Source organism: Morus notabilis, unplaced genomic scaffold (assembly GCF_000414095.1).
Source record: "Morus notabilis unplaced genomic scaffold, ASM41409v2 Scaffold1861, whole genome shotgun sequence".
Classification (NCBI taxonomy): domain Eukaryota; kingdom Viridiplantae; phylum Streptophyta; class Magnoliopsida; order Rosales; family Moraceae; genus Morus; species Morus notabilis.
The window spans coordinates 1-21692 of record NW_010362736.1 but is presented as its reverse complement, the minus strand read 5'-3'; the positions used below and the strand labels follow the sequence as shown (position 1 = coordinate 21692).

The window sequence follows — 21692 nt, the reverse complement described above, 5'->3', positions numbered from 1 at the left end:
CAAGGCCATGATGGATCCATCATCAAATAAGTCAAAGATTTATTTATTTTCAATCAATTCATTTTACATGAAGCTTGAGGGTCCATGGATGTCTGTGTTAATCTTTAGCCTTATTTTTCTATAAACAAGCAATGACATATGCGGTTTATCGATGTTGTTTGCTGTATTCTGTTTGCTGGTTTATGTGGTCCATGGATGCTGTTTGCTGTTTTCTGTTTTGTGGTTTATGTGGTGTTGATGAATTTTTTATTCAAAATGTTTGGTTGCTGTGAAACTGGAAAAATGAAAAAAAAAAAAAAAAAAAAAAAAAAAAAAAAGCACTCAGCCGGTTGTTCTTTATTAGTAGGGTGAAAATTTATGGTTATCCATAGATTATGATTTACATTATTTCAATTACTATTATATGCTTTTAAAAATGTAAAACTAAATACATTTTTAATTTTTTTATACTGAAAATAATCTTTAAAAAAAACTACCAAATGAATTTTCATAAATGATTCATGTTCGAGATTGAAAACATTTTCATTTTCATTTTTATACAAAAAATAAAATTATTTTAGAATAAGTTCTAAACAGACTTGCTATATACATATATGCCTCGTTCATTTCACCGATTTGAGTTTTTAGTTTTAGATTTTTACAGTAAAAAGTTCTCAGAAAATGTCACATCTAATTTTTTATACTACAGTAAAAAATTCTCAGAAAATGTTATATCTCAACTCAAATTAAAAACTCAAATTCGTGAAGTGAACGACCTGATAGTATATATATAGTAGACCCTCATTGTGATGGGTGCTAGCTGCCTAGCTTAGTTAGCCATGAGGTACGTACGCACGTGGTGGTTGTCATGCGATCGAGCTACTCTTTTTGTTGGATGAGAAGTCTAATATATATTTCATGGAGCGTTTTACAAAAGATACTATGTGTAAATAAGGTATGTTTATGAATGTTGGATCGTATTAAAAATAGGGAAGTTTTTATAGTGAGACTCTTTAAAAAAAAATATTAGTTAAGCATTTTGTTTTAACTGTTGGATTAAATTTTTAACAGTTAAATTTGTGTAGATCCGTATTAAAAATTCATAGCGCTATATATAACTGTTCACTCTGCAGATCTAATCGTTAAAAATGTAATTTAACGCTCAAAATAAGATGTTCTACCAGTGGATATTTTTAGGGAGTTTCACCGTAAAAAAAAAAACTAAAAATATATAAAAACATATCGAAAACGAAAAAACTACGTGAAATTGTAAGATTCTAATACTGATATGATTCATTGAGAAAAGATCCCGTTAATAGGTTACTTTTTCAGCTTTTACCCTAGAATTTCATTAGATATATATATATATGTATGTTATGTTTTGGAACTTAGTTTTCGGATGATATTGGGGTTGACACATGCTAATATGTCAATACTTTCAGGACCGGTGGTTGAGGGTATGTGAAGAAGAATCTCTCTAGTTGGTTTACCATTAAAGACTATTAGTACTCGCATATTGTTTAACGTGCTCTTTTTTTTTAATTATTATTTCAAAGCATTTTTTTCGTTTGATTAAGGTGTTATTAAGTGGTATGAATATGTGAAATTTTGTAAATGATAACTCCTACGAGGTCTAAACTGTTAGATTATTTATCCAAGAAAAAAAATGAACCGGATATGTCACTAGTCTTGATAATTTTTATTTTTAGAAATTAGATGAGGTAGTTAAATTTGGCTACCTCTTTTATATAATATGTTAAAATTATTATTTTTAAGAAAATGGTCAGTGACGGGCAAATTAGATATGATCGATTAGTGATTGACTAATTAATTATTGATTGATCGGTAAATCATTAATTTAGTTCAATCCTAACTATGATATGACGACAACTCTCATTTGATATCAGCCAAATACAAACCTAGATCTAATCACTAATCCGGCCCTAATCCTTGCACCTTAATTCAGCTTAAGTGGCGACCTTCAGCATTCATACCAATAACAACCTATTGGCCTTGGTTTCATTCTGGCCTCACCGCAACTTTAATTTTATTAATAATTTATTGTTATTTGTTTAATTTGTTGTTTGTGTATTTTGCTATTGTCGTTGTGTGAGTTATAAATATATTACATTAGCTATTATAATAGTTAAACTTAATTATTGAGATTTGAGATATTTAATACAAAGTTGAATATTCTCTTCAATCTAAAGGTTTTTCTCTCTTATGAAAAACTGTGAAAAAAATGTACGACGCACGCTAAATGATCGGGTTAGGACATTAATCCATAGGACCATTATTTGCCATCTCTATTGATCGTACTGTAATTATCAAAGATTTTAGGGGTCGTTCCTTTCCACTAAAATTTTAAAAAAATTTGAACTCAAATTATAATTTTATTTAAATTTATATTTTTTTATATAAAATTTAAATTTGAACTTGAGTTGGTCCGTTCACTTCGCTGATTTGAGTTTGTAATTTGAGTTGAGATGTGATTTTGTGTGAAAACTTTTTACTGTAGCAAAAAAGTTAGATGTGACTGTTTCTGAGAGCTTTTTACTTAGCAAAACTCAAATTCTAAACTCGAATCGGCGAAATGAACGAGGCCTTAATTTAATATTAACTTGAGTTTATGGTTAAAATATGAGTTTAAGGCCCCGTTCACTTCACCGATTCGAGTTTAACTACAGTAAAAAGTTCTCAGAAACAGTCACATCTAACTTTTTTGTTACAGTAAAAAGCTCTCACATAAAATCACATCTTAACTCGAATTACAAACTCGAATCAACGAAGTGAACGGACCCTAAATTTTCCTTTCAACTCAAGTTCCTAAACTCAACTCAAGTTAATGAACAATATTTTTTCGATTCTTAAAAACATTATAACTTTTTCGTTTTAATTTCAATTGAGATGATTCTTTTTTTTATGCATTTACAACAAATAGACGAATAAAACCTCACCCATATACCTTATTAAAATTTTCCATCATCATTGAATTTTTATTAAAATACTATGTAAATATAAACTCAAGTTTTGATCCACCTAAATACAAACTTAAAAAGATTCTCATCTCAAACTATAACTCAAATGTACACAATCAAACACAAATTCAAATTACAACTTCAATTTAAGTTATAACTCAAATTTAACTCAAGATCTATATTCAAGTCACCATAACTTAAAAATACAACTAAACAGGTGTTAATTACAAAAATAAATAAATAAAAAAACTACCACTCGTTACTTACAAAAAATTCAGGGGTTCTTACGCAAAAACCCTGAAAGAAAAAGAAAAAAGAAATCGTAAAATAGTCCAGATAAAAGGTGAAAAAGAAAAACACAGAGAGGGGAAAAAAAAGACCTAATAAAACCGAAAGCTGCAATTTTTAACGCCAAAAGCCGAAGAAGAACAGAGCATAACAAGTGAAACGAAGAGGGACAAAGACGAATTTACCAGTTCTTCGATTCGAGCTTCATAAAAAATCTCTTAGATCCGATTATTTGGTATGCTTTAGCCCTAATTTCTGCTCTGTTTTTCTCTAAATATTGTCGTCGTTGCCTTTAAATTGCTTTGCTTTTAACAATTCTAGAACCCTCACTTGATAATCCATATATGTATGTATGTATGTATGCATGTTTATATTTGAGGGCAGATTCTTCGTTGTTATGGTAGAATCATGATTTCTGGAGAGACTGTTTAGATGATGGTGTTTGATTTTGTGTTAACACTTAAAGAGAGATGTAAGATGATGTGGAAATCTCTGGAAAAGGGATTTTTTGATTTAGGAGGATTTTGCGGTTGTGGAAGGTTTGGTTGGGAGGCCAATGGTCAAATTCGTGGGAAAAATATTGGTTATTGGTGTTCATCATTGCCATAACCGTGTGTGTTTGTGCATATTATTACAGGAAAAAGAAAGAAAAGGAAAGGTTTTTCACATCCATTCCATTCCATTCAATTCAATTCGATTCGATCTTCTGAAAGGGTCATCTATCGGCGGCTTACGAAAGGGTTTGGCCAGAAATGGATCCAGGTCGCTATGGTCTTCAGCAAGGATGGGATAATAACAGCGTAATTGTGGTTTCCTCCTTAAAATAAAATCACACCTATATGGGATGATAATGCAAGAAATTATTAGGACCCCATGAGATTGTCCAATTTTTTTTTTGGGAATCTCATCCTTAAAGAAAAATGAGGAAAAGCCGTTGTGGGCAGTGAGGATATGGATTGGATTTGCCTAACTCCATCATATAATGATTGATTTTGTTGCTGACATAGCTTATTCTCTTCAATCCACAGGCTCTGGAGGGGTATGGGGGAGTTCATGAGCCGAACTTTGGGTGAGTGCTGACTGTTCCTTTTCATCTTCGCAGCGGTAATTTAGTGCCTTTTGGTAGAATTATTCGTGGTTGTGCAAAAAAAAAAAAAAAAAACATCACGAGTGGGGTTTAGTACTTTATTGTCTTTTGGGTAAAACTATTCATGGCATTAATAGTTTTCATTAGTATTTTCTAATTGTTGCTTTGTTATTGTCATGGTTTTTCTGCAATTTGAGTGCAAAGTATCACACCTTTTATCTTTTTCTTTTTGGTTCCAATTTTACGTGTTTTGGCAGGATTGGTGGTTCGTATGATGAGAGGAGGTTTTTAGATGAAAGGTATTCACGGGGTGACATCTATCCAAGAAATGCCTTCCGCCGTGACATTCCAGACAGGGATAACTACCCACCTCCTCCTTCTGTTGGTGTTTGGCCGCAGTCTAGAAGGCGAACTTATGAAGAAGAATTTCCGATTGATAGGGAATCAAGGCGACATGAGAAACAATATATTGACCATCCCTATCATGAGATGGATACTTTCCGTGATCCTGAGATCGATGCAGTTCGTGAATTTGACAAGTTTCAAGATGGTTATCGAAACCTTGACAATTATCGTGATCATGGATTTGACAAGTCTTTGAGGTATGGCGGGCGTGATCGAGATGATTATGCACATGATGACTATGACTATAGGTCTCGTGTTTCCCATCAAAACAGGGAGGATAGTCGTGAAAGGGGTTACGAGTACGGTCGACATAGTTATGATTCTGATTATGATAGAGGTAGTAGAAGAGATGGTAACTGGAGGAGGCGTGGATCGCGTGATCGGGAAAGAGATCAAAGTCCGTATAGAAGGCATGACCGGGAAAGAGATGAAAGCCCATATAGAAAGCGTGAATGCTCACGGTCCGACAGTTACTCTAGATCAAGGTCCCCTCGAGGTCGAAGCCATGGCCGAAGCCATCGAGAGGACAGCTATGACGATGCTCGAAGTGAAAGGACTGAGAGGAGACGTGACCGTGAAGAGAAGCGTCAGCGCGAGCCTTATTCTGTCGTATGATTTGCTCTTATGTGTACTTGTCAATTGTCTCATTTTATTAATCACATGCTATGGATTTTAATAAAGTTTACTTTTGTAGGCACCATCAGCCACTGTTGTTGTGAAGGGTCTGTCACAGAAAACAACGGAAGAAGATCTATACCAGATCCTTGTAATGTGTTAATTTGATGTTTTTGATTTTACTGCTTTAGGTTTAGCAATTGTTTGCTTGTTAACAGTTTATTTTGTCTGTCAGGCTGAATGGGGTCCTCTTCGTCATGTTCGTGTGATAAAAGAGCGAAATTCAGGCATCTCGAGAGGATTTGCTTTTATTGATTTCCTTTCTGTGGTACTCATGTCTTTCAACCTTATTCATTTTCTGTTTCCCATTTTGATCATTGAGTGCAAACCAAAGTGTTTTTGTCGAACAGGGAGCAGCATGTGCTATGATGGACAAGCTGGGGGAGGATGGTCTTGTTGTTGATGGCAGGAAGCTTTTCTTTGAGTATAGGTTTTTTTTTTCCCGTCTTCCCTGGCAATTTTCTATGTTTTTCGTTGCTATTTTTTTTAATGAATATGGTCATTGTGTTAAATGTTATTACCAATTAATGGAATATCTGCAATATCATTAAGAGGCTTGAGAGACATATATTTAACTGGTTTTTAACAGATAAACAAGAGTGTAAATCACGAGAAGGTAGAGAGCACGTTTTGTAACATTTTTCCCTTCAATAATATGGCGACGACTTTGTAGTATACATTATTTTTTAAGAGAAGTTTGTGATAAATATTCGTGGGTTATACGTATGGAGATAGTTCACTCGGTCCAATGCGTCTACGGGATAGGGGTTAGTTGAAAAATGAATTTGGAGCTCAGATAGGGATGGCTTGTGTACAAAATCTATGTCAGCGAGTACATAGCTTGTAAAAGTTTGTACCATCAGTGCTTTGGACATGTTGTTATGTACTTTTGCTGTAAGTGTAACTATTGGCTCTTTTAATTCTGTTGTGATGCAGTAGTAAGCCAACCGGGGGAGCGGGTGGATTGTTTGGTCAAGAGGGTTCTGCAAAATCAGGCCATCTTAGCCATAAAAGCATCACAGTGCCATCTGATTGGATGTGCACTAGTTGTGGCTATATAAATTTTGCACGGCGGACATCCTGCTTCCAGGTTTTTTTTTTCATCATTTTTTTGCGTAAAATTTTTGTTTGATGCTGAATAATGGATAATAGTAGAATACCTTTCTACTATAAAATTCCATGGTGTGAGCCTGTTATACCTGTTTGCAAATTAAGTGATTCCACAATAATCCAGTGTGAATTATGATTCGTGTGCATTGTTTTCTCCATGTTTCGCTTGCATTGTTTTCTCTATGAACTTTTTTCGCTCCAGTTTCTCGTTTGATGAAATTTGCGCTAAGTTCTATGCTGACTGCTGAAGTACTATATTTTTAAGGACTGCTTCGGTGATGAACTGCATTTTTTTTTCAAAAAGAAATATATTTTACCACATTATATGGGGGAAAAAATGAAAATGTTGGAATGGAGGGTTGTGTGAACTGGTGAATTATTTGTTGTATTTTGTGATGATCATCTTTTCTTTTCTTTTCTCTTCTTTATAGTGCAATGAAGCATGATCCGAAGAAAAAGAAATATATTTTACCACACTATATCAGGGAAAAAAATGAAAATGTTGGAATGGAGGGTCGTGTGAACTGGTGAATTATTTGTTGTATTTTGTGATGATCATCTTTTCTTTTCTTTATAGTGCAATGAAGCACGATCTGAAGATGCTCCTCCAGCAGATATTTCTCACTCAAACCCTTCAAGTTTGGGGAGAAAAGGACTAGAGTCAGGTTAGTTTGTATTCCTTGTTCAGCTGGTTGTGTTTGGAGGGATATATATGTTACATAATATGCTAAGTTTATACGTAGGTCCTACTCATGTATTGGTTGTCCGTGGACTGGACGAAAATGCTGATGAGGAAATGCTTCGTTATGAGTTTTCCAAGCATGCTCCAATTAAGGTGCAAAATTCTGAATAAGTATTTGAATATAAATTTTTTTTCCTTCCTTTTAGCTACAGGAGTTTTATTTTCTAATTAAAATATATTTACATGTAAAATGAGAAGTTTCATTGAACTTTCTATTGCAGGACCTTCGTCTTGTTAGAGACAAATTTACCCATGTTTCAAGGGGGTTTGCATTTGTTCATTTTCATTCGGTAAGCATAAATTTGATGTATAAAACTGGTTATACCATGCTTGTTAGAGAGATGATTAATATACTACAACAGATGAGAAAACACGTTTCAAATTCATTTGAAATTTTAACTAGTAGGTTTTGTTAGGAATAAATGTTTCAGATTACCACCCCCCACCCACCCTCCCACCCATGTTCAGTAATACATGAGAGAACAGAAAATACTTTTTTTTTTCACTGAAGAATTGAACCGTTCAGTACTTTTATGTATAACAATTTTTCCCCTGTGGTGTCCTGAAAGTCGGACAAGATACTTATGTTTTAGTTTGACCTTTATCCATGTGTTTAATTTCCTGCAGGTGGAAGATGCTACAAAAGCTCTAGAAGCAACAAATGGGACGACGCTCGAGAGGAATGGCCAGATTTTGAGAGTAGCATATGCAAAGAGCATTCTTGGTCCAGGATCAGGGACACCGGGGCATTCGCAGTCAAGCAGCCTTGCTGCCGCAGCAATTGAGGCAGCAACATTTGCTCAGCAGGTTCATCTCTCTGCCTAAAATAACCATAAATGTATTTTGTTTTGGAAGGCTGTACTGTGGATCGGCCATCATCTGTTGTTATTCTGTCATGAAAGATGGAGCTATTATACTATCATGGATTAGCTTTGTAGAATGACTTTGAATCACATCTATGACTTATGAAGCTTCACTCTCCTTAGCAGAGTTTGAAGACGTACATTCATAATTTCTTTTGAATTGAAAGGATTTCTTCTATTTTAGCTCAAGGATTATTGACACTTTATCCCCCGTAACTTTTTGTGGTTTGACAAGTTACAAAAACTCTTAGGGTGCGTTTGGAATTGATTTTTGCTCGTTTTTTAAAACGTTTTTACACACGAAAATGAAAACGGTCTTCAAACCGTGTTTGTTTAGCAAATGTTTTGAAAACGAAAATGAAAACAAAAAACAGTGAGAATAGTTTTTGTGAAGGAATTAGAAAACTGTTGAAAATTGTTTTTCCTTTTCTGTTTTCATTTCCTAGTACTTATTAACAATGTTATAATATATTAATTAATAATTATAACCAAACACGATTTCACTTTCTTTATTATACTCAAAACAATCTTTTAAAAAACCAACCAAACGCAATTTTAGAATCGGTCCCAGAATGGTTCTCAAAACAATCTCTTTTTTACTTTTGTTTTGAAAACAAAATCATTTTGAAAGTGTTACCAAACGGGCCCTTAATTTTTGCAATTAACCTGCTGAATTTGTTAACAGTTGCAATGTGGCCCAAATTGATAATGCTGCTTAAAATGATGACGAAAAGGGGGTCAATTGCTTAAATTAAAAGTTCAGAGGGCAATTTACCAAAGCACGAAAGTTCAGGGGGTACAGTGCCAAAAATGTGAGGCAATGGGTAATCTGTCACCAATCTAAATATTATTATTTGTCCCAAATCGCAACAATTTTGATACCAAAATTAGAAGTTCAGGGGACAAGTTTCCAAAACACGGAAGTTTGCTAAAGTAGCATTTTGTCTTTCTTTCCTATCCGTTTTGGATTACCAATCTCTTCTACCTTTTTTTTTGGTCAAATATTTGACTTACCTACATGTTGGCTTTGCTTTCTTTGATTGCTGATGTGACATACATTTCATGGAATTCTCATCCTATTTTTCTTTCTGCTTTGGTTTAGTATGATGCTGTTGGATGGACACCAAAAGAATACAATCCTGATGACAAACAATCTGTTGGAGGACAAGGGCAAAGTGGTGGGGAGATTGAAGTCCAGAAAGAGGGTTTGGCTCCGCGGTCTGGTTTTGTCTGGGACGAAGCATCTGGGTATTATTATGATGCTGCTTCTGGGTTCTACTATGATGGAAATACAGGTTCTATTTCCTTCTTGTTTGATTTTTTTCACCCTGGAAAATCTGTATGGAATCAATCATTTCAGGCATATTCACGGAAAAGGATTGTTTGTGAGGGGAAAAAATGCTTATTTTTAAATTCTAAATAGAACTTTAACATTCGTCTACATGATCTTGATAATTGCCATGCGAAGCAATAAAATATACTTTTTTCTCTAACTGTTATGTGAGCAAATGTGGAGAGTTTGACTAAACATATTAAGCATAGTAGCAGACTTAAATGTTTATTTTCGAATTCCACTGATCTAAGTTGAATGTTTTTGCTTATATAAATCATTTGACTATGATCTTCTCGTTCTGTTCCAGTAGTAGGAAGAGAGTGGATATGTAACATCCATTTACCTGAAAAGCGGAAACCTGATACTGGGTTATTCACTTTTATTGTTGTTGTCTTATAAGATCTTTTGAACTTAACTGACTCTGCCTCCTCTTCCTTAAAATGCAACGCCGATAGTGATGTATGATTTTGCTAATACCGCTTAAAAAATGCAATGCAAATGCTGAACATTAGCTATCGATTCCTTTTTATTATGGTTACTCCTGTTGAGGTTGACCCTTAGTGTTGGATATCTGATGTGGATTTTCACTAGGCTCGTGCATTATTATTGATGCCACTAGTGCGTCTGTATCTTTGTTTTTTTTTGGGTGATTATAAATGTTGGGCGCAGTGGTGTTTCATGGTTTATGACATGATGGAGATGTTGGCACTAAACGGTGTTCAAGTTTCATAATGATTAAGTTTGCGCATTTGTGTCTGTTTCGTCCATACTGAACACAGACATTTCCTAACATAATGGTAACTCTTAAAGGGAAAAAGAAAAAATTACATTAAACAACGAAATTCTATGACTTGACAAATTTCGTTTTCTTGTTCTTCAAAGGGTACCAATTCATAAACTTTGACATGTAGGATAGAAGCATAAACTGTACAATGTAAACCTTTTTTCTTTGTTTTTTGAGGGGGTACTTATGAAGTTTTAAATTAACCTATTTTTGCACTCTTCTTCCATGTACAGGTCTTTATTATGATAGCAATAATGGACTTTGGTATTCTTATGATCACCAAACGCAACAGTACATCCCTTGCACAGATCAGAATAACAACAAAGCGTCTACTGGCCACTCTGAATTTTCCAAGGCAGCAGATGGTTCTAATGACAGAAAGGTAGTGATTTCCGCACCAGCTACCACCTCAACATCATTGGAGAAGGGATCATCGTTACCGGATGCTGTCCAGGCTGCTGCAACAGCAGCGATAGCAGCAGAGAAGAAAGAGAAAGAAAAGTCTAAAGAGATTAAGTTGGCCTCAAAGAACAGTATTCTTGCTAATAAGAAGAAAATGAACAATGTATTGACAATGTGGAAGCAGAGGAGTCATGAAGGGCAAGCAACCCGTGTCGCTTTGGATGAAAATCAGTCAACTGTGTCAGCTGATGATAGACCTCTGTATGGTGGACAATCCACAAAGAGCAAGCCCAAGACTGAATTATTGAGTACAAAAGAGAATAATACATCAGGTTCAGGACTTCCTGCTGCTGTTTCTGTGGCCCATAATGTTGGTATAGAGACTCCAGTTAAGCCGAGGCCCATGAGTGACAGTTTGGGTCGGAGTTTGATGGGGGTCATAAGGGGCTCTGGGAGAGGAGTCGTTAAATCAAATACTTCATTTTCTGGATCATCAACTGGAGTCTCTACTTCTTCTGCTTCTTCTGCAAGTATGGCTGTGTTAGCTCCAACGGCTAATGCAGAGACTCCTCATGTCGTGACATCGTTCAAAACAGATTCATCCGCATTGGGGTCCTACACTAACTCACCACCTGTTTCTGCTGGGAGTGGCAAGAGGAGGTTCTCCGAAGTGCCTCTCAGCTCAGCTCCTAGTCACAAGGAACAACCTCAGAGCACGTATAGAGATCGTGCAGCTGAGAGGAGGAGCCTCTATGGCTCATCTTCTTCTGTAGGAGATGATTTGTCTGATGTTGGTCTTGGAGATTCAAGTAAGTTTCCTGTTACTTTTTTGTTCCTCTTTTTCCTTTGTATCGTTTACTTCTTTAGAATGGCATGTATGTTGATCTTGTGTTAGAAGCTCATCACACAGGTATGATGGTCAACTTACTAAGATGTGAAAACTCTTCATGTCCTCCTGCATTGTTGCCCTTCAAATTGTTTATGCAGTTTCTGTCCATGCTATTGGATATTTTTCAGTCGCTAGTTACCCGAATAGCTTATTTTAGTTTCCAACATAATGGTTCCAATTTCCATTGCTTGTTTCATAATGTCGTCTTAATTTGTGAGAAATCCTGTGTTTACCATTCTTGAACATCCAAGATCGAGATTTTGCTTTGAGAAAGGGTTTGTTGGATCCAATGCCTTTCCCCCCCGGTGTTGGTGGAGGACGTCCTGCTGCAGAGGCAATCGACAGCTATGAGGTGATTACGACAGACAGAGCAATTGATGAGAACAATGTAGGCAACCGAATGCTCCGCAGCATGGGATGGCATGAAGGCCTGGTAATGAGCTCCTTTTATACTTGCGAAATGCCAGTTTCATTTGTGGCGCCACTTTTTATAAACAACTGCACTTGATAAGTTTGATTACCCCCTTCCTGCCCTCCCCAGGCTTTCTTCGGTATCTGTTCCTTTTTGCTGAAGTGTAATAGTACAACTCTAAAGTTTGTTAACGATGTTACATTTCTTCCTTCTTGAATGGAAGATGATACATATCATGAAAAAACAATTTTATGATACCTCAAGTCTCATAAAACTAAAGTATAACATGTTAGGCGTTAAAAAAGGCTTGGGCAAAACAGTAATTTCAATCGTTATAGAACCTAGAATTTTGATACATGCATTCATGATGTCTATATAAACTTTTTCATGATATGTTTCATTATTCTTCTTGAATGTATTAGAGATGGTGCCTTCCTGCCCTCTCTTGACGGGATTAATGACGTTCGAGTGGTGTCTGGTCTGCTGTATTGATTCTAATAGTTTCACTCTGGTATTGCTTCTTCTTGTTTCGCTATTGGATCTGATGCACAGGGATTAGGGAAAGATGGAAGCGGGATGATAGAGCCAGTGCAGGCACAAGCCTCCGATAGTAGAGCGGGACTTGGGAGTAGTAGGCAAAAGAAATTGGATCCAAGCCTTGAGGTGCAGGCTGGGGACAGTTACAAGACTCTCATTCACAAGAAGGCTCTTGCTCGGTTTCGGGAGATGTCTTAGGTACACAAAGAATATGGCGATTGTTTCAGTATGTCAATAGATCTGATTATAATTCACTTAGGAAAGAAAATGGGGCCAAAGCTTGAGTTTTGATGTAGAAAAGGATCAATAATATATAGATTTTTCAGGTCATGCTTCATTTAATTTTTTCTTTTTTCATTAATTTTCTTTTGAAGATTGCTTCACTCATGTTTATTTGTGACATAGGGAACTTTTCTATGACTCATAAAGTTCTACTTTGAACGCTTTGTTTGGTATCAATATCATCAATCATGAACCGACATCTTGTTTACACTTTCTTTGGACCTGTTATGGCTTGACTTGTAAGAGAAGTCGTATCTACCATAAGCAATAGATCCTAAAAGGCCAAGTCAAAATCCGAGGAGACAGAAAATTTCCCAAGTTAAAGAAATTCTGGCTAGATATGTCCAGTTTAAGTAAATTCTAAGCTCTGGATTTGATTGATATTGAGAATGAGACTCTCACCGTTGGTTAAATCTCAAAAAGATAATGATAATAATCTCTCTACTATAGATAATAATAAGGTTATTGATAATAATGTTGAAGTTAATGACATTAACGTGAATACTGGAAGTCTGTAACTACTATTGACGTTGGCAAATTGCTAATATTGATTTGGTGACCAATAGAGCCGATGATTCCATTGCTCTGCCAGATTTGAAGATCGATGACAATATCTCCAACTATTCAAGAGCATACCGTCCAAGTTTCTCAATGTACATTGGGATTTGGAGTGGCCACCCAAGACGAGGGTGGACGTCCGCTCCACCTTGACCTTTTTTTCTTCTTTTTAATTTTGTAAATGAATATTTATAAAAGTGTATATTATGGTCCGTTCATTTCATTGATTCGAGTTTAGAAAAATCGAGTTTTATTACAGCAAAAGCTCTTAGAAACAGTCACATCTAATTTTTTTGTTACAGTAAAATGTTATCACATAAAGTCATATCTTAACTCGAATTAACGAACTAAACGGACCCTATATGTCCCCTTACAATTCTACATCGCTTTATTTGTCCCATCTCATTAGTTCAGTTACGTGCATCCTCATCGTCGACTAATTTTTCTGTTTCGGCCTCTGATTGCGGTCAACCAAAGAAGTAGCTCCCCTACCAATTATAAAACTTAAATTTGGTGATAGTTAAGACTCAAGATGACGAGAACAGAGAGTGAATAAGATCATATTGATGAAGTTCATTATGGTAAGCAGTAAGGAGGTTTTGAGAGTTCAAAGTTGCTGGTGATGCAAGTCCAGTGTGAGTGTGCCTCATGAAAAATGTCGTTAATGTTCCACGTATGGAACGTGGTAGTTTGATGAAAAAATTGACAGCTATAAAATTGCTCAGAAAAGATAGAATCTCACTGATCCCAAAAAGAAAAATGCCCCTATGCTCTTCATGCTTGAAATAAGAAGGGTTTCAAACTTCATAGATAAGACTTACCATTAGATTTCAGTGGTAGCTTATGTATGATTTTTCTTGTTTATCTTTCTTTTTTCTTTTTTTTTTTGTTCTTTAATTTTTGTGGCTGGATTCCCATTTTTTCCTCCTTTTTTACAATGAATTTTGAGTGGGATGTTCATTAGTTAAATTCTCTCTCCATTACATAATAAAATGTGTTAAGAATATATATTTCTCTTTTTTTTTTTTGGGAATAAGGAGGATCCAAACTTGGGACCTCAATCGGTTGACGTTATTATGGAACCATTTTTCAAAGTGTACAAGTAGAATATTCAGACATAAATTTTTGTATAAATTTTTGTATGTTTAACGTGTACCTTTTTTTGGTCAAGATAAAAAAAAATTAACAAATCTCTTCATTGATTTATTTATTATTTTTTGCTGGAAAAAAATTGAATTATACCGACCTGTATTTGGATTGCAATATTCCTTTTTTTTTATTTATTTTTTTAATCAGACAATGCACCGGTTTATGCATTAATATTGGGGAAACAAAGGAAACGAGAACATCACTTTGCATTTTACAACATTTTTTTTTTGCTCCGATTGCATTTTACAACATTGCTGAGCCGGGTAACATTACTTTCAACTATTTTTAATATTCAAAGACAAATTTTCATGTCTTCTAATAACTTGACTTTGAAAATTGAAGGGGAACATTTTCTCAGTTTGATATACCAATATAAAATGAGACTACTGCAGATTGGCACCAATATCATCTAATAATAAAATAGAAAAAAAAAAAGAAGAAAACGTTGCTCTCTTTTTCTCACTTTATCTTTTCTTTAAAAATAAATTACTAGGGTAAAAACAAAAATTTCTAGTCTCTTAATTTGTCTTGTATATATTCTTGTCCCTATATTGAGCATCAAATTAAATCAACGTAGCTTTCATTTGTACGAATTAGAAATTAGTTAATAATGATTAAGGCGTTTGTTTGTTTCATAGATTAAAATCACATTTAAAATCTTTTTTTACAGTATTTTCTCTCATAAAAATTTTAAATTTTTATTTTTATTTTTTATTTTAATCTATGAACTAAACAACATCTAATCGACTCCCAGCTGAGTGCATCGAATGTAAGGGATTTCAGTCTTTCTTTTAATTAAGTTGCTTTTGGGATTCTTCACGTTTGGCAGCTAGTACTACATTCACAATGATTTTGCAGGAGAAGACTAGATTCATTATTCACGTGAGTCGAATCTCTTGTTGGTTTAAAGGAAGTACCGGAAAAATGAAGTGGTTTGAATTTTGAATTTTGGACCATTTGTTGAATAACGCACTTGAATTGATATATACATATACATATACATATATATATATATTACGTACGATAAATATTATTAATTAAGACCAACTTTACCTTATACAGTTTGTTACACATTAATATATCTAGAACATAACTAATTTTCTGAGGAGTGTAAGAGGTGGAGTTTATTTACTACAAAATATGACAACTTCAACTGTTCAACATCGTATTATATAAATTATGTCGATCTATATAAATAATATCATCATTATATATATATATATATGTAAGTTTTTTAACATAATTAAATACCACCAAAGGGAAAAATAGATTAAAAAGAAAAGATCAGAAAAAAAGAAAAAGTGCATTGTAGTGTTGAAGTCTGCCGAATTTGATATCGTTAAACGTGGTTGACTGGATTGGCTGCTTTCTGCCACTTGTGAGGTCTTCTTCCATTGTAGAAAGCCATCGTCTTCATCACATGCCCTGAAAAAGGCAAAAAAAAAAAGAAAAAAGAAAAAAAAAAGGTACCATTTATCATAGAATTCAAAAAAGATGGATGTTGACAGTCATCCTTCTTACTCCCGGGTCTTTTGCTTTGGCGGCTATTTTGTTTCAAAGACAAAGTTCTATGGAAGCCATCTAGCTAGTGCTTTTTATGCTGAAGTATTTTTCAATAGCCCTAATTTTGGTAACTCCGTACAGTTCTATTTATATTTTATTTGCTGGACATTCACTTTTTATATAGTTGGTCTTGTCTTGCGGTAAAGTTTTCTAGCATATCTTCCTTTCAATGTTTTAAAATAGAAGTTCCATTTCCACCAAGTTGAATACAACAAACTGTCATAATCTTGTTTATATATAAAGAAGTAAATTTATTTTTTGACAATTGTAGGGACATATTTGGTGTTAGCACCACACACTAATAAAATATGGATATTATAATACGAGATCCACTTAAATATTCATATACATACTCATAACAAAATCCGTCTACTCACAAATAGTAGGCTTAGGGATCCTAAATCATTATGTAAAAGTAACGGAGATTTAACTCCAAAAAGATATTTATTTTACACCGGTGATGTCTCAGATACTTTTCTTTGCTCTAGCAAGGAAAGATAACTTACTATGTAATGTAACCAACTAAATAGAGCTTTTTTTTCCTTTTGACAAAGTTTTGACGATATTTGGCAAGCTCAATGTTCTTGAGAGAACAACTATAAGTACTACTTCAAATTATCTTAAAAGGGAATTACAAATGAATTTTTTTTCCCTTACAATTAATTAATTAAATGTAAATCACTTTCCACATACGTGGCACGAGCCTGAAGTGCACGATTTGCATGGATAAATAGGCAGTAGTGTTTGTCACACTACAAAACGGAATAATTAGCAAAGAAAATGACTGGCTCTAACTTTGTGAGATTCGCAACAAATAAATAAATTAGCTATACCCTTGTATAAAAACTCAATGACTTGGATCTAGTGAATTGGACCATGGATGATGCTACAAAGTCCAAGAGTATTGTTTCAGCAACCAAAAATAAAAAGTCCAATAGTATTGAATCAGTCAACTTCCATAACATTCAGTGATATGGAACCAATTTTTTTTAATTTTCTTTTCTTTTATTTTTCTAGTGGAAGCATTAGTCAAAAGATAAATTTTTGGCTAAAATAAGAATATTTATAATACTTTAAACTGCATTATATGTTTGGGTCCCAAAATATTCATATATTTAAGTAGTTTAGTTGAATATTGCTGGTTTACTTGGATTTTTAAGTTTGAGCCGAATGAGGATCATATTTAAAATTTTTGTTACAAGGTGTGAGCACTAGTTGTTAGATGTTACAAGCAAATATAAAGATAACAAAATTTGAGTAGGGGAATCACTGAAATTTTCTAAAATGAAAAAAAAAAATTGTCGACAATATATATATATATATATATATATTTTTTTTTTCATATTGTATCGCCACACACGAGACGTGGATTAATTGCATAAAAAGTATTATTACTACTTAATTAGTCTCTTGCAAACTTAATGATAATTCCGCATTTACCACAGGATGTAGAGTTGAAATTCGAAAAGAAAAAAACCACTAAACTATTAGTCTCATATGCGTATTGATCTTGCATCTAGAATTAATGAAATTTTTGTTTGATGGTACCTCAAATGTGAAAAGTAGTTTTGTTTTGTCTGTTCCCCAAATAACAATACCACTACCCGCCATGACCTTGTCCTGCTAGACTGCGACATCAATGGCCAACAAATTCGTAATCTACATGCGCCGAATCAAATAAGAGAGAAAATGAGCCAAAACATCAATATTCTTTGGTGATGGGAATAGTCCAAAAGAAAGGTTGGTTGCAACAAAATAATTTGAACAACTTTTTTGTTGGAGCAAAATGAGTTGGACATCAATTTTTCCATGAATAATACTAAAGGGAGTTTTGACTATTGTGCTGGGTTTGGACTTGTAATGAATTCAATTGGGACGTACGTGTAGATAGGGTGTTGATGATATAAAGGTTGATAAAAGATTGTTTTCCACTAAAAGAACATTTTAAAGCTACCCAAAACCCGGTCCCTATGTGTTGATCAACAGCAGCCACGGACCTTAGTGATCTGGTGGGGACAGCTTCCCACTCCCCCCCCATTACAAAAATTGTGTATTAGTTTTAAAATATCATGTTACTATTCGTCAGGGTAGGCTGCACAACGGTCGTAATGGAAGCGGGTGATGAGTTGATGAAGATCGGGTTTTGGATAATACAAGTAGATATCGAATACCAACTAGTGAGTTATTGAGGCCTCGTTCATTTCACTGATTCGAGTTTTCAGTTTTAGGTTTCTACAGTAAAAAACTATCAGAAAATGTCACATCTAACTTTTTCTGCTACAGTGAAAAGCTCTAAAAAAAATGTCACATCTCAGCTCGAATTGAAAACTCGAATCCGCGAAGTAAACGAGGTCTGTGTTAGTCAGGTTTGTTGTGTCAAATTAGTGGCCGGCTTGCCCCCCCGGCCCCCCTTCCCTCTCCCCGCGGGAAAAAAAAAATCTAAAAACCTAATTTTACTAGGGCGGGGACAGATTTCCACTATTATATAATTTGTAAAAAAATCAACTACAAATTGACTCCTCCTTTCCATCTTTAAAACATCTTAGCACTTAAAGTTCTCTTTTTTGTTTTTTTCGTTATTCAAGAAATTAGATCTCATTTCAACTTATTCGATTATTTACTTGGATATTTCTATCTTTAGTTAAAATATATCACTTTTTTTTTTTGTTAAACTTCATTCTCGTTCGTGATAAGCCGAACACGTGAGGGACATGTGACCTTTCTATCCAATTTTTTGACAATATGATCAATTAGACATATTATGTTACAAATTTTTAAAAATTAAGGGATTAATTGTCAAAAATTTTAGTCCATAGACTAAAATTACAAAGCGTGAAAAATTCAAGGGATATCCATACAAAAAAATCAGTGGAGTATATCAATAAAACAATAAAGTTTTTTCTCAACAGAAAAAAGAAGGTTTTTACTCTCTTTCTAATTAATAATTTTTATTTCTCATCGTCCCATCAAATTAAGAACTTGATTATGGACTAACTAGGTTGAAGCCATTGACCTTTTGTTAAGGGTAAAAATGCTTGAGTCCTATGTGATGAGGACATCAGGGATGCAAGGAATACTCACGATCCAATCCAAGTTCCAGTTGGATCGGTGACGAGGTATCGAGCTAAAAGATTTAAAGAAGACTTGAATAACCTAGTCCGAAGAGTTCTACAACAAGAGGAAAGTGTGTTCGCTATTGAGGGTGGACAAAGGCTAGTTTTGCTCATTAAAGTTGATCCAGAAGAGAGCTACTCAAGCATGGCCAAATTCGCATGACATCCCAAGGTTCACGTGCATGGGAATGCTCCAAGGAGTTAGGCGCACATTCCAGCAATTTCCAAGAACTTAGGCGCGCATTCCAGCAAGGGATCAAGTCAAATTGCGGATTAAACATTTAAATTCTAAATTATGCGATTTAAGGAAGGAATTGGATTCAAATCCAGATTCCTTCCCTAGGATAAGTATTAGGCGTTTTTAAAAAGGAAGGAATTAGACTCAAATTCGGATTCCTTCCCTAGCAGTTAGCTTTAGGTGCATTTTATCTTATCTTTAGGAGTTATCTTCATTTAGGCGTCTACCTCATTAAGGGTAGGATAGGACTTTTCAATTTTTAAGACCTTTTCAGCTTATACTCGGCAATTTAAGGCTGAAAAACGAAAATTAATAAAGTTTTGATATTTTTATTCATATTGTGAGTTATTCTTCTTGAGTTCTTGAAGAGACTATTCCGAACTTATCAAGGTTTCCTTGTGGCATTCAAACTTGACTTATCAAACAAATTTCCATACTCGTTTGTGGCTTTTTCACCATACCAAGGTTCTTGCTTTGCTAAGCAACGGGTCGCGGTTTTCATCAATTCTTGAAGATCTTGAATCGCATCTCATATTTGGCTACGGGTTTCGTCACGTTGTTGGCGGAGTTCGTATCACTATGTCGTCTAAATACCAACATAATTATAGCCATATAAGGATATTGAGTCATCCCATTTAAATAGGTTAACCTTTTAAGATGAAAGCTTAATACCTTTATAAAGTGCAATTCTTCTTCCCCACTTTTCTTCTCATCTTTCTAAACTCTACTACCTTTTCTTTAATTTGGCAGCCTGAATTTCGTTTAACAAAATCGAGCAATGATGTTATTAGCAGAAAATGGAATTATTAAGCACCCATTGAACATTAAAAAATGTTACTTCTAAATGAATAAAACTTTTCATGCTTCAGAGAAAAATTTGCTAGCTTCGGGTGAATAGATAAGCTTATATTATGACTTGTTTATGCTTTCATTGCAACGTGATGTAATTATGTATCTTAAAAAAAGGGCAAATGTAAGGTTTAAAAAAAAAAAAAAGAAGCAATGGACAGTGTTATATTGATAAAAAAAAAATAAAAAAAAAAGAGTTGAGAAACTACGGATGAATTTTGGGGATACGTTGTTCTGTTATACAAGGTAAGTTTTATAGTCAAAACTTTGTCGGATTGTTTTCATGAATAATTCAGGTGTGAATTTTATGGTAGTTCCTACAGGTAGAGTTTTTTTAGAAACCCTTAAATTTGTATCAATATTTGTAAATTTTGTATCTTTATTATGTATAATAATTATAATTTTAATCAGATTTAATTTTCAGAAACATACATATATTATTAGTAAGATTTTACATTCTTATTATCAGCAACAAATAGATAGCTCATGAGAGAATTTGCATTTTCGAGAAAAATCGTCAATGCAAAATATTCAAAATATGAAGGCCCAATTTCCTTTTTTCTTTTCAAATGCGGGTAATTTACATATCAAACATTAAACACAAAAATACAGATAGCTAGATGAGTGGTTGTAGTTTAAACTGTTGGGGTCTACCCGTGCGTGTGATGCGTGAAACTACGAGGAGTATTACTGATGTTGTAGTGGTTGTTGAGAAATTGTCTTCCTCTGCACTATTAAGTTTTAGCATTAAATATGGGTCCCACATTTACATCTAGTAGGGTGGCAACTGGGTTGTTGTGACACGCGACACAATACGAAATATGAATACGCGATTAACTTGAAATTGACTCGAATTGATTATATTTATTAATTTTTTATTCAAAATATATAAAAAATAATGGCAAATAGTTTTTAACAAAATTTTTTAATAGTTTTAACTTAAATAACGTGAGAAATATAATATTTGTGACCTGTATTAATAATTTAAAATATAGATAAATAGAGTAAATAAAATAAATTTACGGATCTGAGATCTGAGTGACGTCTTTATTAAACGGGTGACACGTGAGTCGACTCGAACACGACACGACAATTTGACAAAAACATGATTCAAATTGCCATTCCTACATCTGAGGACTTTTTCTGACCATAGATTTATTGTTGTTAGGACTTCAAATTGTAGTTGCGGACATAATTTACCAGTAATTTTACATTAATTTTTAAGATGTAGAATTTGAATTCTCTATTCCAAAATTTTAAAAGAAAAGATTTAAAATTGAGTTCTCTCTGTTATTAACACAATCTTACGGCGTTGTTTAGTCCCTGATAAAATGCTAGCTAGTATTGTGGGAATTTATCCTTATATTTATTTATTTTTTATTGATTATTTTACCACTAGACTTTAAAATTGACAACCGGCTTTTTTAAAATTTCCTAAAGTAATAATACAAAATTA

The 21692-nt window shown here is 34.1% G+C and overlaps 1 protein-coding gene across 3 annotated transcripts; it reads left to right on the top strand.

Moving 5' to 3' along the window:
• The first annotated feature begins 3331 nt into the window (after nucleotides 1-3331).
• Nucleotides 3332-12958, top strand: LOC21391170 (SUPPRESSOR OF ABI3-5). 3 transcript variants are annotated; one of them, XM_024168613.1, is made up of 16 exons: nucleotides 3332-3480; nucleotides 3883-4045; nucleotides 4274-4314; nucleotides 4590-5346; nucleotides 5432-5503; nucleotides 5588-5680; nucleotides 5763-5836; nucleotides 6352-6502; nucleotides 7100-7187; nucleotides 7266-7357; nucleotides 7486-7554; nucleotides 7892-8071; nucleotides 9230-9422; nucleotides 10478-11455; nucleotides 11787-11968; nucleotides 12500-12958. In XM_024168613.1, exons 2-16 carry the CDS (start codon nucleotides 3998-4000, stop codon nucleotides 12680-12682), a joined length of 3201 nt encoding a protein of 1066 aa, XP_024024381.1. In that variant the 5' UTR covers nucleotides 3332-3480; nucleotides 3883-3997; the 3' UTR covers nucleotides 12683-12958. The 3 variants fall into 3 exon arrangements, with proteins under 3 accessions (XP_024024381.1, XP_024024380.1, XP_010101044.1); XM_024168612.1 differs by having other exon boundaries at nucleotides 5763-5842; XM_010102742.2 differs by having other exon boundaries at nucleotides 5763-5842; nucleotides 6349-6502.
• The last annotated feature ends 8734 nt before the right edge of the window (nucleotides 12959-21692 follow it).